Here is an 18447-nt window from a genome sequence, read left to right on the forward strand (position 1 = left end):
GACGGAACACTACTGTGCCGACTGTGGATCGCCGTCATCATCAGCAGCAGCAGCCTATATTATGTCCACTGCGGGACTAAGCCCTCTCCCTACGGTCTCCAATTACCCCTGTCCTGTGCCAGTCGATTCCAAATAGCACATGCAAATTTCCTAATTTCGTCGCACCACCTAGTCTCCTGCCATCCTCTACTGCACTTCACTTCTCTTAGGACCCATTCTGTAACCGTGATGGTCAAGCCGTTATCTAAGATGCGCATTACATGACCTGCTCAGCGCCATTTTTTTCTTTTAATCTCAATTTGAATATCGGCTATACAAGTTTCCTCTCTGATCCAAACCGCCTTCTTTCTGTGTGTTAAAGTTATGCCTAGCAGTCTTCGTTCAGTGGCTGTTTGCGCGGTCCTTAACCGTTTTTTTAAGCTTCTTTGTCAGTCTCCAAGTCTCTGCCCCATATGTCAGCCCCGGTAAAATGCACTGATTGTACACATTCCTTTTCAATGACAATGGTAAGCATCCGGTGAGGAGCTGAGAAGGTCTGCCGTACGCGATCAAACCCATTTTTGTTCTTCTGTGAATTTCCTTCTCCTGATCAGGGTTTCCTGTGATTAATTGATGTAGGTAAATGTTATCCATCACAGACTATAGAAGCTGACTGGCTACCCTAAAATCTTGTTTCCTTGCCCGGTTATCACCATCATATTTGCCTTCTGCATTTTAATGTTCAGCCCCACTCTTAAACTTTCTCTGTTAAGTCCTTAATCATTTGTTGTAACTCGTCTGCAGGGTTGCTGAATTCAACAATGCCATCGGCAAACCGAAAGTTACTGAGGTATTCACCATCGATCCTTACTCCTAAGCGTTCCCAGTTTAAAAGCTTGAATACTTTTTCGAAGCACTGAGTGAATAGCATCGGAGAGGTTGTGTCTCCTTCTCTGGGCCCTTTCTTTAAAGGTATCTTCCTGCAGTTCAGGAAGCTGAGGAATATCTGTGAATATCTGGAATATCTGTGGAATATTGGAAAGATATTTACGTAAGCGCTCTGTGCTCCTTGATTACGCAATTCATTTATGACGGCTGCTATTTCTACTGAATCAAATGCATTTTCGTAATTTTTGATGGCCATATAGATAGACTGACTGCACTCCGCCAATTTCTTTATTACCGAATTCATAACGCGGATGTGATCCATTTCAGAGTATCTGTTCTTGAAACGTTCCTGCTCCGTTCGTTGACTAAAATCCAGTGATGCCGTTATTCTATTGGAGATTATCTCGGGGAAGATTTTATATAGTACAGGGAGTAAGCTAATGGGCCTATATTTTTTTTTATTCTTTAACGCCTCCCTTTTTGTGGATTAGTATAGTGTTTGCATTCTTGCAGCTTTCTGCAAGAACATTATTCTTTGAAGTCGTTAGACATTTCGTATCGAGAGCCACCAGTTTTCCAAACATTATGTCCCCTCCATATTTGATTAAACCGACTGTTAGACCATCTTCTTTTGCCGCTCTTCCTCGTTTCATGCCTAGCAGCGCCCTTGTGACCTATTGCTTGTCATAGGAAAAGTTTCTGTATGCTGTTCATTACTGTTACGAATGGAGTTAGCCTGAGTCCTCTGGGAACTGCACAATTTGGTGTAGAATTCTTCCGCTGCTTTTGCTATACATTCGAGATTGCTGACAATATTATCCTCTTTATCATTCGGTGCAAACATCTTGGTTTGTCCTATGCCAAGTTTTCTACTCACTGTTTACAGGTTGCGTCCATTCTTTCCGACTTATTCAGTTCTTCTCATGTTATAATTCCAATATCACTTATTTTCTCCTTTTTGATCAGTTTTGACAATTCCGCAAATTCTATCGTCTCTCTTCAGTTAAACACTTTCATTCTTTGTCGTTTCTTTATTAGGTCCTTTGTTTCCCGAGAGAGCTTGCCTACTGGGTCGCTGCACCCGGAGTCAGCGTATTTATGGTTTCATTCATTACATCTATGTCGTTATCTCTCTCTTCTAGGGCGAATTGCGAAAACACCCGTGTACTTAGATTTAGGTGCACGTTAAAGAACCCCAGGTAGTCAAAATTTCTGTAGTCCTCCACTACGGCGTGCCTCATAATCAGAAAGTGGTTTTGGCACGTATAACTCCATAATTTTATCTCTCTCTTCTAAGGCTGCTAATTTGTTTGCAAGCAAAAGCCTGAATTTGTCGGCTTTCACTCGTACTGCCTCTAAGTTGACCTGTTTCTTTTTCACCAATTTTACTCTTGCTCTCTTCAGAGTGAGGTGAACCCTAGCCCTCACTAAGCTACGGTCACTGCACCCCTTTACCCTACCTATCAATTGTACATCCTGCACTATGTAGGGATCAGCAGGAAGTATGAAATAAATTTCGATTCTTGTTTCACCCTTAGGGCTTTTCCAGGTCCGTGTATTGTTGCTACGCTTCTTGAAAAAGGTGTTCGTTATTCTCAGCTTATTCGCTTCCGCGAATTCTGCCAGCAACTTTCCTCTAGCATTCCTGGAATCGACGCCGTAGTTGCCAATTGCTTTTTCACCAGCCTGCTTTTTCCCCACTTTTCATTTGAAGTAGCCCTTTACTGCAGTGTGTTAGTTTCCGCTTTTCTTAGTATAGTATTATTATTAGTATAGCCCCACTCGCTCTCGGCATCTTTTGGCAGTGTCAGGCATCACTCCAAGCCTGCAGCTGTAGTGCACTGGAGATCAAATTGAGGCACACCATTGTCCGATTTTAAAAAAATTCACACTTCCGACTATCCCTACCGAGCATTAGACCTGGCTCAGTGAGACAATCCCGTATTCGGCGAGGCCACCGTATCGCCGAAAAGTACAGCCCAGAGCTAGGAAGTTAGGAATGCTACGCCTCATGTAACCTACAGTAGTTGCCTTCTTCAATAAGTGGGACATTGTTTGAACGCTTCGGGTGTGGAAGCAATTCACAGCCCTGCTACCGCCGCGCTCGCAATACAATTCCCAGTAATATAAACGAAAACACTCAAGAAAGAATAACTGCAATGTAGACGAAAGGAATGGACGCAAATACGATCGTTCTGACGAGATGAAAATGTATGTGTTAACATTACAAGTATTGTGGCTACTTGCTTTTTTTCTTATTTTTTGCGTGAATACTGTAAAACATTCCCGTCATTTTTCTGTGTTCCTTTCGGGCGGAAATTTTGCATCATCAAAGAAAGCCCAATTTGGCAACGCGCCTCGTAAGTTGCTTCGGATAAATTTTTGAAAAATTCTAGTGTTATGGAGCGTGCAGTGATAACATCTATCCGCGTATTAGTTCACCGAATACGTTTGCAAGATCTGTATAAGCAAGATTCTGTGTATCGTAGGCTTACAAAAAGAGAATTGCGGCATGTGCAGATGTTAGGAATTTTTCCGTGTTATATTTTATAGAGTTGTAACTAGAAAGTATGTGCAAGGTATGTAAACAGTGTATTGCAAAGCCCTTTTCGTAAGGCTTTCATGCCTAAGACATCCGTTGATTTATCCGCCCTCCGTGGGTTATGCTGATCGCCATAGGTTGCACGGCATAGTGTAAATTCTCTGTGATCCTAGCATAGCATTTCTGGAATCTCACACCCGCATGTCGCCTTGAACACGCCTATGTACGCGATATACTTTCGGTGCACTTGAAAAGCACTTAAAGCTTTTGTGAAAAAAAACTAAGAAAATTTAAAACAGCTTTTACGCTTACCGGGAAGCTCCGAGCCGCGTATTGTCCGCTCGTAGTCGTGTTTGCGTTCCTCTTCGCAGCGTGCCTCTTCTCTTTGAGTCGCAGTAGCCTTCACTAACTCATACATCCATTGTATGGGATTGGCTGACTCACCCATCTGTGCTAAGGGAAGATGTGAAGAGACGACGCAGCATCTCCTGTACCCTTGTTCACGCTTCGACAGAACACCAAGGAGGAGGAGACAAAGGAGAGGAAAGACAGGGAGGTTAGCCAGTGTGTGTACCGGCTGGCTACCCTGTGCTGGAGAAAGGGGTAAAGGGAATAAAAGGGGAAACACCAAACTCTCCTGTGCACCCTCCCGCCTTTTACAAAAGCGCAAGTCTTCAGCCTGGTGTCATAGATGACCAGCCCAGAAAACAAAAGAGCTCTTCTGCAGTAAATGAAGACGACTGGCTTGAGTGCTAGACCGTTGATACGTGGAACACGCATTGTGCGTATGAATGAGTTAGACTGATGAGTCCCCTCACCATATTTTCACTACCCCGTCCCCCTCCTCACCCGTGCGTTAGCAAACTGGAAAACGCCTTGGTAGCCGCTCTGACTTCCTTCCTTCCTTCTCTCTCTCTACTCTTAAAGAGCCAGATAGTTTACATTATAAAAATCAATCAAGCCAATCTATATCGTGCGTCATTGGGCAAGAGCAGATTTTACTGCTTGTAGTATATGTAAATACATACCTAAATTTCCCTAAGAGGCATGCGCACCTTTAAAATGGATATGAGGCTTGGATATATGTGCAGAATTTATGCCATGATACTGCTACAAGTTTTCAATGATATGGGTGAAGAAGATGCTAAAGATAAAGACAAATGATAAACAGGAGGAGCTGTGCCCCAACCCACCATTTCTGTTGTGGTGCCACGCGCTGCTAAGGCGTTCTTGATAAACCGTTTTCGACATTTCTCCATAGCACCTTTGGTGAAGGTGTGGGGTATAAGGGAAGAAATGGCACTTTGCAGCGGACATCTTGTGGGCACACGGCCACGTTTACTGAGAGGCCCCCGGCTCAGCCTCGGCTATCCCAAGGTCTGTTGCCTGGTCCAACTCCTAGACCCTGCTACCTTATCCGTTAATGAAGCCATGGTCGTCGAAGAGTGGTTCACTGAATACGAGCTAGACAGCAAGAACAACTGGTAGGACCGAACCTACATGTTGGCTAACGTTAGCTACTACTTCAAGTGATCCGCCCGTGTTTGGTTCTAAAAACACGAGCAGGAACTGACTAGTTAGGATACTTGCAAGCAAAAATTACAGGAGCTCTTCGGGAAGCCAGTGGGGCGCCAGCGAGCTGCAAAGAAGGAACTTGCTTGCCAGACCCAAATAGCAAGTAAACTATATCTAGCATACATTCAGGAGGTGTTAGCTCTTTGTCGGGGGGTTAAAGAGCAAATGTTTGAAACTGGCAAAGTAAGCCACATACTTCACTGAATAGCCCATGACGCCCTAAATTTCTAGTATATAAGAACTACTCGACCGTCGACATGCTCATAAAAAAGTGCCGACTCTTTGAAGATCCCAAGAGACGTCGTCTCAAGCAACAATTCGAGGGCGCTTCTAACACCGCCGTTACCTAAACGTGCGAGGACGCCCAATCACTTGGCACGGAAAGCTTGCTGCGTCTTGTGTGGCGTGAGATTGACGCTAGGTCTATATTTGTTCCTCAGGCCTGTTCATACGACGAGCTCCACCGGGCAGTATCATTGATCCAAGCCGTCGTGCGCCAAGAGCTGGCAAACGCAGGCATACATCCAATCTTTGCTGTAAGTCGCCCTGTTTTTAGCAATTTCTATCGGTCTCCCCGCCAATAATCGACCCATCCCCGATATCGCGATCCAAACCAGTGGTGCACGTGTGACGGAAGGCCAATATGCTTCAAATGCGATAGGATAGGCCACATTTAGCCGCTATTGCCGATATCGCCAACCATCGGCACATCTTCTCGCGTACACGTACCGCTCGGAACGAAGTCGGTCCACTGCGTTTCGCGCTCGCAATCACCCACCACAGCCTGATGTTGCTGCCTCCGCTCTACGCTGCGACAACTCGCCATCACCACAGAACTGGCGTTCTCGCTTCCGCTGCCCTATCGCTGACCATCACCATAGCTTCGTCGTCGATCTTTGGAAAACTCACCCTTGCAGCTCCCAGAGGTAATGCTACATTGGGCAACCGACCAGTAAATCTCCTGTTCACTGCGGATGCCCGAAGAAACCTTTTGAATCTAGAAGTCGACAGCGTGTCTGTCTGGGCGCTCATAGACACTGGAACGCAACTATCCATCATGGGCACTCTGCTTTCTCATCGTCTCCGCAACGTTTTTACGGCCGCGACATCGCCTCTTGTTCGCGTTAACGACGCCGGTACACCTTGCGTTTTTGGCATGTGCACTGCACGCGTGAGCTTCGCTGGCCACCAGACCTCAATCTGTACGTCTTTCTGTACCAGCCCCGTGACGTCAACCTCGCTCATGGCTTCTTCAGTACCCCTTCTGCGCTCATTGACTGCTCATCTGGCCTTCTACAGTTGGAACTGCGTTCTGTACCTGACTGCAACACCGAGTCGCCACTGCTTTTATTTATCACCGAACTTGTTCGTCTGCTACCAGCTACCACGACGTATGTCACGTTTACCTCAGAACCCCTATTTTGTCACGGTGAATACGTCAGTTCCCCTCCTCTGGGCGATTTTTACGCGGTGTTTTGCGCTGATTCTCTTGTGGTTTTGCGGCGAACCGGGCGTATGTACTTATTCTTAAATTTGGACATATCCAACAATTTCTTCACGAAGGCATCACACTGGACAGCATGTTACCTTTATACGTACAGGACCTTCTGGCCCTGCATATTGACGCCCCACCGTTGTCACCGTTGTCACGCCCGCACCAAAAGTACTATGTTTGATGACCCTCGTGACGATATAGTTGCCTCCCTCGTTCTCAGTGAGATGGTATCTGCCACCTATTAGCGTCTTACCGGGATGTGCTTGATTTTTCTTCCCCGCGTCTTGGCCAGACAACACTCGTAACCCGTCACGTCGATAATAGAGATACTAGACCCACCCATAGGCACCACTACGGAGTGTTGGCAGCAGATGCTCAGAAAATCGTGACTAAGGACATCTTGAGTCACCCGCGAAACCTTGGGCGACTATCGACTATCAGCCCCTGAACAAGATTGCACAAAAGGACGTGTATCCTCTGCAGCTAATAGACGATGCACTCGACTGTTTCCGCGGCGCAAGGTACTGTTCCGTAGGGCTGCGGTCTGGTTATGGGCAAATGCCTGTTGACGAGCAGGATCGCGAAAAGAACGCCTTTATTACACCCGACCAAGTACCGCTAGTTTACAGTCATGTAATGCCGCAACAGCATTTGAACGAATGATGGCGTCCCTCCTTTGTGGATCGAGTGGTCTCTTTGCTTGTGTTACCTTGACGATGTCGTCGCTTCTACGCCTACCTTCCCCAGTCATCTGCAACGACTATTGGCTGTTCTGAATCTTTTTCGCAATGCCCGGCTTCAACTAGACTCCAAATGCCATTCCTGCAGCCGACAGACCACCGTACTTGGCCATCTTGTTGATGCGGCTGCTATCCGGCCTGACTTTGCCAAAGCACGCTCTGTTATCAACTTCATGTTATCAACCATATAGGTCGCACATCCCCTATGTTTGGCCTCTGCTCGTGCTTTCGTCACTTTATGAAAGGCTTTGCAAAGACGTTGCAGAGTGATGCCAGTGGCCATGGCACGGGCGCTGTTCGGGCTCAGTGTCAACGTGGCCAGGACTGCGTTATTCCCTATGCAAGCCGCCTGCTTTCCGCCGCTGAGCGAAAATATTTTATTATAGAGAGAAAGATAAAGAGTGTGTCGCTCTTGTTTGGGCCATCGCGAAATTTCCGCCTTATCTGTATGGCAGACTTTTTACCATCGTCACTGACCGTCATGCTTTCTGCTGTCTATTCGTTCAAATATCCCAAAGTTCACCGTTGACGCTGGACATTACGGCTTCAAGAATACGCACATACAGTCATCTGCAAGCCTGGCCGTTTGCATAGGGATGCCTACTACTTTTCCCGGTATCCCCTCGACTGCCCTGAACCTGCACCAAGCGGCTACAGTCATTGTGTGCTTGCATCTCTGAACTCTTCAACAATGCTGCTGAACAACGCCGTGACTCGGTCCAACGAAAGAATGTCGACCGTCTCCACTCCCACACACATGATGTTTCTATCTGCCTCTTTGTGCTACACTATGACACTTTGAATCTTCGCAGTTTCCTTTCACGTGGTCCTGATCTCTTATGAGTGTTGCACGTCGCCACTCGGTTGTTCTGGCCCTTCTTCATGATCTGCCAACAGCTGACCACTGCGGTGTTTCACGCACATACGATTGCACACATCGTGGGTACTGCTGGCCAGGCATGTCCCGCTTGCTGTGTCGTTACGTGGCCTCTTGTAGCCTTTGTCAGCCTTGAAAAAAGTGGCTACTCCCGCTTGCTGGCCATATTCAGCCTCTCAGCATTACATGTAAGCCTTTTGATCACATCAGCCTCGACTTACTTGGCCCGTTTCTTCTGTCTATCTCATAAAACAGATGGGTCACTGTAGCTACAGACTATGCGAATCGATTCGCGATCACCCGTGCTCTCAACACCAGCTGCGCGACCGTCCTAAGGAGCTCATTGCTCAACGGCGTCAGTCTCCAGCATGAGGCACCTCAATAACGCCGAACTAGCTGGGGCAGACAGTTTCTTTCGAAGCGGATCGAAGACATGCTACGGTCTTCTTCGAGGGAAAATAACCGGACCACGGCGTGCTATCCATAGACGCTTGGCTTGACTGAGTGAGTGAACCGATCAACCGATGACATGCTGGCAATGTATGTCTCCACCGACTACTAGGATTGGGACAATGCATTGCCTTTTGTGACGTTCGCGTATAACACATCATGACATGAGACCCTGGGTATTAGCATTGGTTTCTCTTATTTGGCCAAAATCCTACGTTGCCCATACACACGTCGATGCTCTCTTCCGGGTTTCGTCCTACCGAGTATGCTAAAGAGGCCATTGCTCGGGCGAACCACGCACGTAAAGTTGCCCGCACTCGCGTCAGCGAGTCGCAGGTCCACCAGCAATCTCACTGCATTAGCCATCGCAGGACTACCCACTTTGCCTCTAGGTACTTTGTACTCCTATTGTCCTTAGCATGCCATGTCGGCCTTTCCGAAAAGCTGCTGCGGCCGTACAGCGGCCGATATTCAAATGTGCTGTTAAGAGACCAGTGTAACGTAAGAAACCGTTCCACTGTCTTCGTCCTCATCCGCTCAACTCCGCACCGACATTGTGGACGACATCCGCCTGAAGCCCTGTTATGTCCCAAACACTGATTAGCCCTGTGTGAATGAACATTTTTCATGCTGACGTACTTCGACAGCACGGAGTCGGTCCTTTCGCCGCCGGAGGAGGGTAATGTTACGAGCCACCTGTCATGCGGGGAAACAAAACCTTGCATAGCCAATGAGAAAGAGGACGAGCTGTCCTCCGACCCGTCATCTTTGTTCTTGTAGCGCATTGGCCGTCATTGTTTATAGATAGTAGGTAAACCTATTCTGGCACCTACGCGTAACAATAAACTGCTTGATGAAGCAAAAGGTATGCACTAATCCGCACTTGTTTGCCAGTCAACACATAGCATATAGAAACATATACATATAGAAATACATCACCAGATATACAAACGGATGAACGTTAGACGGTAGTGGACTAGGCAAACAAATTTTTGCTTTAAGAAATTGTGGCTGAATGACTAAACACTGTCCAAATATAACATGATCGAAGCATTCAACGAATACTACAAAGAATGTTGGTCCATTTGCTATTAAGAGTAAGCGAATATATGGCAGCATGCGTGTAGGCAGCCATCTAAGCAATCCAGTGTTATATGGTGCTCTCTACGGTCAATATTCTAAGCCTTAGTAACTTGCGCTTGTTCTTGATATGCGATTAAGTTTCGAAAAATATTTTCGGCTGGCCACGCGGACGTAGTATGCTTGTACTGATGTTCGTGTACATAGGATATCGTAGCGACGTAAGAAAGGTAACCATTCTCTCTTGTTTTTTTCTTTAGGTATCGGACACCGACCGAGGACTCTGCATGGAAGGTAGCTGCGACATGTCGCAACCGCTCAATATGACCCTAATGCATCGCTACAGGACGACAAAGCCAGGAGAACGAGCTCGTGGAAGTACTACTCCAAAAATTTCAACTAAGCAGGGCGTTTCAGTTGGAAACAGTGCTAGCACAGTCCAATTTATTGAACCAACTATGCGCTCCAGTGAAACAGGAGACCCTGTTTACAGCGGCCGTTCCACTCCGCAACATGGAAACATTGCGACTAATCCAGGCGTGTTAAGCACCGCATCAACAGAGAGTGCAATGACCGTAGAACATTCTCGCTCAGCCTTGACGCTACCGATGGCACCAGCGGTGAGCAAGTCCACAACTTATAAGAATATAGAAGCAGAAAGAACCATCTATGTAGAACACTACATGCCTACTCAATCAGAATATAACAGCCCTTCACAGCCAGTTACTGTCACTTATAGTCATGAGACGGCGAGTACAAACCCGAGTTCTAGTGAAATAATGACTGTCACAACATCTAATTTTCTATCAAATGAGACGGAGGAACTACACGAATCACCTGAATACAGGTATGAAACAACACCTAGTACACCTTGGAGTAAAGTTCCTTTAACAAAACAGGGAACTGAGCCTCGTGGCCATTCAACAGCCACATTAGAGAAAACAACGTATAGAACGACGGCGAATCCTCATTCCGTGGCAAGAGAACGATCAGCTTTCACACACGCCCATAACCCACTAATCAGTCACAACACAGAAAGTGAACCTGAAGGAGCAGGTTCAGACGAGATAGATCATTCGAGGAGATATCCATACGTAATATTCACCGACTTTTTTTACAAGTTTGCGACCACGGTAAGGATGTCAGATGTGGCATCAAATGCGCATGGCGAAGCAGCTGGCGCTGGTACATGAACTGAATGACCAACAATGTCTGCTCCCACCATTTCAGCTGCCAATTCTGGACTTGTCCAGACTGACCTTGATGAACTAACTCATTGGTGCGCCAGGTGGCAAATGGTTGTTAACGCAGACAAAACTAAACATGTCAAGTTTACTTCCGCTGCTAATAGAAGTGCTAATGCCTACACTGTTATTAATACTATCATAGAAACTGCAGCGTCGGTAACATACCTCGGCGTAAATCTTACCTCTAATTTATCCTGGAGCACTCATATAGAACTGATTACTACCAAAGCCTTAAAAAAACTTGGTCTTCTTAAACATCGACTACACCAAGCCAACCAGGATACAAAACTTCACGCATTCAACATGCTAATCAGGCCTGTGATAGAATACGCCTCAGTGATCTGGAACCCTCATTATACCTATCTGATTAACATGTTAGAATCTATACAAAACAAGGCTGCACGATTCATCCTTTCCCGTTACTCTCGGTATCAAAGTGTAACATCACTGAAAATATCGCTCCATCTCCCGCCTCTGGTCATGCGCAGAAAATTCAGCCGATTATCCTTTTTCCACACTCTCTACCACAATAACACACCATTTGTAAGTTCACATCTTCTCCCGGCGCCGCACACATCGGCTCGTGTAGATCATATGAAGAAGATTAAACCCATTTTCGCTCGAACAGAACGATTCAAATACTCACCTTTGGTCCTGGCTATCGAAGAGTGGAATTCCCTTCCTTCTAGCATTGCGGCTATCGATGATACATCATCATTTCAGACAGCTCTTTGGTCATACTTGGAAAATTCCAACGTAAAATGATGTGCGTCGTTGTTTTTTCCTTCCTTTCTTTTTTTTGTGCTTGCCGGCCGTATCGTTGCGTGAAATGTTAGATGCCATGTTTTGGAACTTCTGAAGGTGCTTTTTTTGTTTTTCTTCTTTTGCAATTCGCTGCATGTGCAATTTTTCAGTTCCTGTTCCTAGACATTTTTTTTTTCTAATAACTTGTACCTGGCTTCTTAACTCGTTTATTTCTGTCTTCAGCCATTTATAACCTGTGTTGTATATTTATAAGTTTTCTTTGATGAATCCCCCCCTATGTAATGCCCGCATTGGGCCTTTAGGGCATTGAAATAAAGAAAATAAAAATAAATATGACTGGTGACTGAATCGCCTAAAGAAAGAAACATTTCGTGTTCCTGTCTTATGTGAAAGAGCAGGTAATATTATTGCACTATAAACTCTGCGCGTTTACTATCTTTCATTTTCTAAATAGTAATATAAAACATAGCAGCTTATAGGACTACCCGTACAAAAAATATTTTTGAGAATGCATTGAATTATTATTGCTCAATGTTGAGTTTTTCATTGAGGAATTGTGTAAATTTTGTTAAAGCATTGTTGGGCGGATTGTTGAGTGGTCTTGAATATTAACCATTGAAATTTATTTGGAACACCATTGGGGGTCTCAATGTTGAATAATTGTTAAGTTACCATAGAAATTCCATTGCGCTTAGACGGCTCGTGTTCATTTTGTTGAATGGTTCTTGGGTACCCATTGATAATGCATTGAACTGACGTTGTGGTAGTTCTATTGACTTGTTGTTGAGTTATTGTTGTCACAGCACTGAAAAGTACGTTGTGGCCCAGTTGAGATAGCATTGAAATTTTAGAAGTGGCCATTGCAATATGATTGGAATTTCGTTGGGCTAGTGGATTTTTATTCATATTGACACGTGCACTTGTCTTTATCGGGCGACAAGTTTTGTCGCCTAACAAATGTTATCGCACAGCGCGGGACGCGCCTGCATGTATCCGAAGTTTCTGGAAAGTTATCGATGCTTCTATCCGCTGTCTGTTGTCGCCGAACGTTGTGTTATCTGATTTCATCGCTTGACACGAATGGTGTAGAACATTTTAGAAGGCATGCGGGTCCCAACGTTTAATCTGGAACATTCGATGATTGCTGTATAAAAGCCGACGCGCTTGACCCGCTGATCAGATTTTCGACGATCGCCGACTGTGTTCGCCGCTTTCGTTGTGCTATAAGTGTAGCCTGTTTTGTGGGCACAGGTTCGCCCAATAAAAGCTAGTTTTGTATTCCACCGTACTGCTTCTTTCTTCGCCGTCACTACCACGTGACATCTGGTGGAGGTGCTTTACGTCCATGTACCGGACGCCCCCGACAAGCCGTAATACAAGCCCGGACCGCAAAGACAACACCAGCGCCGTCCCGGAACATCGAGCAAGCCGCCGTCTTCAACAGCTGCCCCCGGAGCACGGACTTCTACCTGAGAAGACCAAGAAGATTGTGGACAAGGCAACCCCAATGGCAGCCCCAGAATCCCCCATCGTGCTGCAGCAGCCCAGGGAACCTCCGACGTTCCGCGGATCAACATTCGAGGACCCGGAAACCTGGCTTGAAACGTATGAGAGGGTCGCTAAGTTTAACAGTTGGGACAGCGACGACAAGCTGCGGCATGTCTATTTCGCATTGGAAGACGCCGCCAGGACGTGGTTCGAGAATCGGGAAGCCACCTTAACGACGTGGGACCTTTTCCGAAGCGGCTTCTTGCACACGTTTACAAGCGTCGTGCGAAAAGAGCGAGCCCAAGCTCTACTAGAAACCAGAGTACAGCTGCCAAACGAGACGATCGCAATCTTCAAGGAGGAGATGGCCCGTCTTTTCCGGCACGCCGACCCGGAAATGTCGGAGGAGAAAAAAGTTCGCTTCCTGATGCGCGGCGTCAAGCAAGACCTTTTCGCCGGACTTATTCGTAACCCACCGAAGACTGTGGCTGAGTTTTCTGCAGAGGCATCGACGATCGAGAAAACTCTGGAGATGCGCACCCGGCAATATAACCGCCAGGGGCACACGCCGCAGTATGCCATCCAAGGACTAGGTTCGGACGGCCTTCAAGAGACCATAAGGGCCATTGTGCGCGAAGAACTGCGCAAGGTCCTGCCTTCGTCGCAGCCTCAAGTGGCCTCTATCGCCGACATCGTGAAGGAAGAAGTGCACCGATCTCTTGGAGTTCCTGAGGTGCAACCAGAACCACCGCAGCCGGAAGCAATGACCTACGCCGCCGCCGTCGCCCGCCGTCAAGGCCCCCCTGCGCGACCGCGCCAAGGTCCTGCAACACCGCAATTCCGTCGTCCACCGCCGCCGCCGCCAGCGCGCCCACCCGTCGCCCAGCGCACCTATACGAGGAAGACGGACATTTGGCGAGCCCCCGACCACCGCCCGCTCTGCTATCACTGCGGAGAAGCCGGCCATGTGTACCGCCGATGCCCATACCGCGACATGGGACTGAGAGGGTTCGCCGTCAACGCGCCGCGTCCACAGCTTGGGGAGCGCCCACGTGACATTGCCGATTACCTAGCCGCCACTCAGTGGAACTCTCGACGACCGTCCCGTTCGCCGTCACCAGGCCGCTACCTGTCGCCGCAGCGCCGTCCATACACTGGCCCAGCCCGGGGCCGCTCTGCGAGCCCATACCCGGAAAACTAAAAGCAGCAACCGATGGAGGTGCGGTTGCTGTTCGTCGAACTGACGAAGATCCTCCGCCGCCGACGAAGATGACGAAGAGACCATCTCGACAACATAACGACACGCCGCCGTCCCGACGAAGTCTGGAAGCCAAAACTACACCGACGAAAGACGACTTGACGACGCGACGTTCCAACCTCAGTTCAACACGACGCAGCCGTGATCCAACGCCAAGACCTAACTGCAATGCCAGACAAAGAACAACCGACCTCGACGTACTTCTCGACGGCCACGCAGTCACTGCCTTAGTCGACACAGGGGCCGATTACTCCGTAATGAGTGGACACATCGCCGCCCAGTTGAAGAAAGTTAAGACCGCATGGGAAGGCCCTCAGATTCGCACCGCTGGAGGACACCTCATCACGCCGACTGGGATCTGCACGGCAAGAATAACCATTCATCACCGGACTTACCCTGCCACCTTCGTTATCCTCCAACAGTGTTCACGAGACGTCATTCTCGGTATGGACTTCCTGGACCAACACGGCGCAATCATCAACCTGAAGTCGAAGTCAGTAACGCTGTCGGAAGATAAAGCAATGCCGCCGGAGAGCCCTCGTAGTCACCACGCCTTGAGTGTGCTCGAAGATCAAGTGAGCGTCCCGCCTCGCTGCAGCATCGTTATTTCGGTCAGCACCGAAACACCCGCTGACGTAGAAGGCGTCATTGAAGGCGACCAACGTCTACTGCTAGACCATGAAATTTGCGTCGCAAGAGGGATCGCTCGACTGCATGGAGGGAAAACTGAAGTGTTGCTGACAAACTTCAGCCAGGAGTTCAAGCACATCAACAAGGGCACGACGATCGCGTACATCGAGGAAATTCTGGAAATAAGTAATGCGTTTGTCCTCTCGGATTCCGCCGCATCTACCCCGACGACCATGGTTCCCGAACCAGACTACGACATTAATCCAAATCTCCCAATGAATAAGCAACAGCAGCTCAGAAGTCTGCTCCGACGATACAAAGGCTGCTTTTCGACGTCATCGAGGATTCGACAAACACCAGTCGCCAAGCATCGCATAATCACCGAGGAATGCGCTCGCCCACTCCGTCAGAGCCCTTACCGAGTTTCGGCGCGAGAACGTGAAGCTATAAGAGAACAAGTCGACGAAATGCTGCGCGACGACATCATCCAGCCGTCGAAAAGCCCATGGGCATCCCCTGTTGTTCTGGTAAAGAAAAAGGACGGAACCCTACGTTTCTGCGTCGATTATCGTCGTCTGAACAAGATCACGAAGAAGGACGTATACCCCCTCCCACGGATAGACGACGCATTGGATCGGCTCTGCAACGCTAAATACTTCTCGTCCATGGACCTAAAGTCTGGCTATTGGCAGATAGAAGTCGACGAAAGAGATCGCGAAAAGACCGCCTTCATCACCCCAGACGGCCTCTACGAGTTCAAGGTTATGCCATTCGGACTGTGCTCGGCGCCTGCAACGTTCCAGCGCGTGATGGACACGGTTTTAGCAGGATTGAAGTGGCAGACCTGTCTCGTATACTTGGATGACGTCGTCGTCTTCGCCGGAAATTTCGACGTTCACCTTAGGCGGCTGGCAACAGTACTAGAGGCCATCAGGTCATCAGGACTTACTCTGAAGCCGGAAAAGTGCCGCTTCGCTTACGAGGAGCTTCTATTTTTAGGCCACGTCATCAGCAAATCTGGAGTCCGCCCCGACCCGCAGAAGACAGCTGCCATAGCAAAGTTCCCACAGCCCATCGACAAGAAGGCAGTGCGTAGATTTCTTGGCATGTGTGCCTACTACAGGCGATTTGTCAAGAACTTTTCACGCATCGCTGAGCCGCTGACGCAGCTAACTAAATGCGACGTCGAGTTCAGGTGGGAAACGCCGCAGGCCGAGGCATTTCAAGAACTCAAACGACGCATGCAGTCGCCGCCCGTACTTGCGCACTTCGACGATCACGCCGATACCGAAATCCACACTGACGCCAGTAGCCTAGGCCTCGGCGCCGTCCTGGTCCAGAGAAAAGATGGACATGAACACGTGATAGCTTACGCTAGCCGGTCGTTGTCAAAAGCGGAAGGCAATTATTCTACAACCGAAAAGGAATGCCTCGCCATCGTTTGGGCTACAGCGAAATTTCGCCCTTACTTATATGGCAGGCCATTCAAAGTCGTCAGCGACCATCACGCCTTGTGTTGGCTAGCGAATTTAAAGGATCCCTCAGGACGGCTGGCACGGTGGAGCCTCAGACTACAAGAATACGACATCACCGTAACATACAAGTCCGGACGAAAACACTCAGACGCCGATTGCCTATCCCGCGCCCCCATTGACCCGCCGCCGCAAGATGACGAGGATGACGACGCCTTCCTTGGAATAATAAGCGCGGAAGACTTCGCCGAACAACAACGAGCGGACCCGGAACTTAAAGGCCTCGTCTATATTTTGGAAGGGCACACCGACGTTGTCCCCAGGGCATTTAAGCGCGGATTATCTTCCTTCACGCTTCAAGACAGTCTACTCGTGAAGAAGAACTTCTCGCCAGTCCGCGCCAATTACCTTCTTGTTGTCCCGTCAGGACTTCGTCCAGAAGTATTGCATGCCCTACATGACGATCCGACCGCTGGACACCTCGGATTTTCCCGGACACTATCAAGGATACAAGAAAAGTATTATTGGCCGCGCCTGACCGCCGACGTCGCCCGTTATGTCAGAACATGCCGAGACTGTCAGCGACGCAAGACACCGCCGACAAGGCCAGCCGGATTACTACAGCCAATCGAGCCTCCTTGCCGACCATTCCAGCAGATCGGGATGGATTTGCTGGGACCCTTTCCGACGTCAATAACCGGAAATAAGTGGATCGTCGTGGCGACGGACTACCTCACCCGCTTCGCTGAAACAAAAGCACTGCCGAAAGGTAGCGCAGCCGAAGTGGCGAAATTCTTTGTCGAAAACATCCTGCTGCGACATGGCGCCCCACAAGTCCTCATCACCGACCGAGGAACGCCTTTACAGCGGAGCTCACCCAAGCCATTCTGAAATACAGTCAGACAAGGCACAGGAGGACAACGGCTTACCACCCGCAGACGAATGGTCTCACGGAGCGGCTGAATAAGACCCTCGCCGACATGCTAGCGATGTACGTCGACGTCGAACACAAGACCTGGGATGCCGTCCTGCCATACGTAACATTCGCTTATAACACGGCGGTGCAAGAAACAACACAGATCACGCCGTTTAAGCTGGTTTACGGCAGGAACCCGACGACGACGCTCGACGCCATGCTGCCCCACGTCACTGACGAAGAGAATGTTGACGTCGCTAGCTATCTCCAGCGCGCCGAAGAAGCCCGACAGCTCGCCCGCCTACGGATCAAGAACCAACAGAGGACCGACAGCCGACACTACAACCTCCGACGACGCTTTGTTGAGTACCAGCCCGGCGACCGTGTTTGGGTTTGGACACCGATACGCCGACGGGGACTCAGTGAGAAACTACTCCGACGCTATTTCGGACCCTACAAGGTCATCCGACGTATTGGCGCTCTGGACTATGAGGTCGTGCCAGACGGCATTTCGCATTCACAGCGGCGCCGCGCACGATCTGAAGTGGTCCACGTGGTGCGCCTTAAACCGTTTTACGGACGCTGACGAAATTCCTTATTTTCTTTTGTTGTTGTTTTCTTTGCTACGGGTGTTTTTATTTCGCTTGTATGTAGCATCGGGTCGATGCTTTTTAAGAGGGGGGTATTGACACGTGTACTTGTCTTTATCGGGCGACAAGTTTTGTCGCCTAACAAATGTTATCGCACAGCGCGGGACGCGCCTGCATGTATCCGAAGTTTCTGGAAAGTTATCGATGCTTCTATCCGCTGTCTGTTGTCGCCGAACGTTGTGTTATCTGATTTCATCGCTTGACACGAATGGTGTAGAACATTTTAGAAGGCATGCGGGTCCCAACGTTTAATCTGGAACATTCGATGATTGCTGTATAAAAGCCGACGCGCTTGACCCGCTGATCAGATTTTCGACGATCGCCGACTGTGTTCGCCGCTTTCGTTGTGCTATAAGTGTAGCCTGTTTTGTGGGCACAGGTTCGCCCAATAAAAG

At 48.6% G+C, this 18447-nt stretch overlaps 1 protein-coding gene across 2 annotated transcripts in view; it reads left to right on the top strand.

The window, feature by feature from the left end:
• Positions 1 to 11503, top strand: part of LOC135913079 (uncharacterized) — a 50073-nt gene extending 38570 nt beyond the window's left edge. For both annotated transcript variants that reach the window (XM_065445746.1, XM_070532933.1), the window contains one exon: positions 9887 to 11503. In XM_065445746.1, the coding sequence (XP_065301818.1) occupies positions 9887 to 10819 (933 nt within the window). In that variant the 3' untranslated portion in view covers positions 10820 to 11503. The remainder of the gene's footprint in view (positions 1 to 9886) is intronic.
• The last annotated feature ends 6944 nt before the right edge of the window (positions 11504 to 18447 follow it).

Source organism: Dermacentor albipictus, chromosome 2, assembly GCF_038994185.2.
Source record: "Dermacentor albipictus isolate Rhodes 1998 colony chromosome 2, USDA_Dalb.pri_finalv2, whole genome shotgun sequence".
NCBI lineage: Eukaryota > Metazoa > Arthropoda > Arachnida > Ixodida > Ixodidae > Dermacentor > Dermacentor albipictus.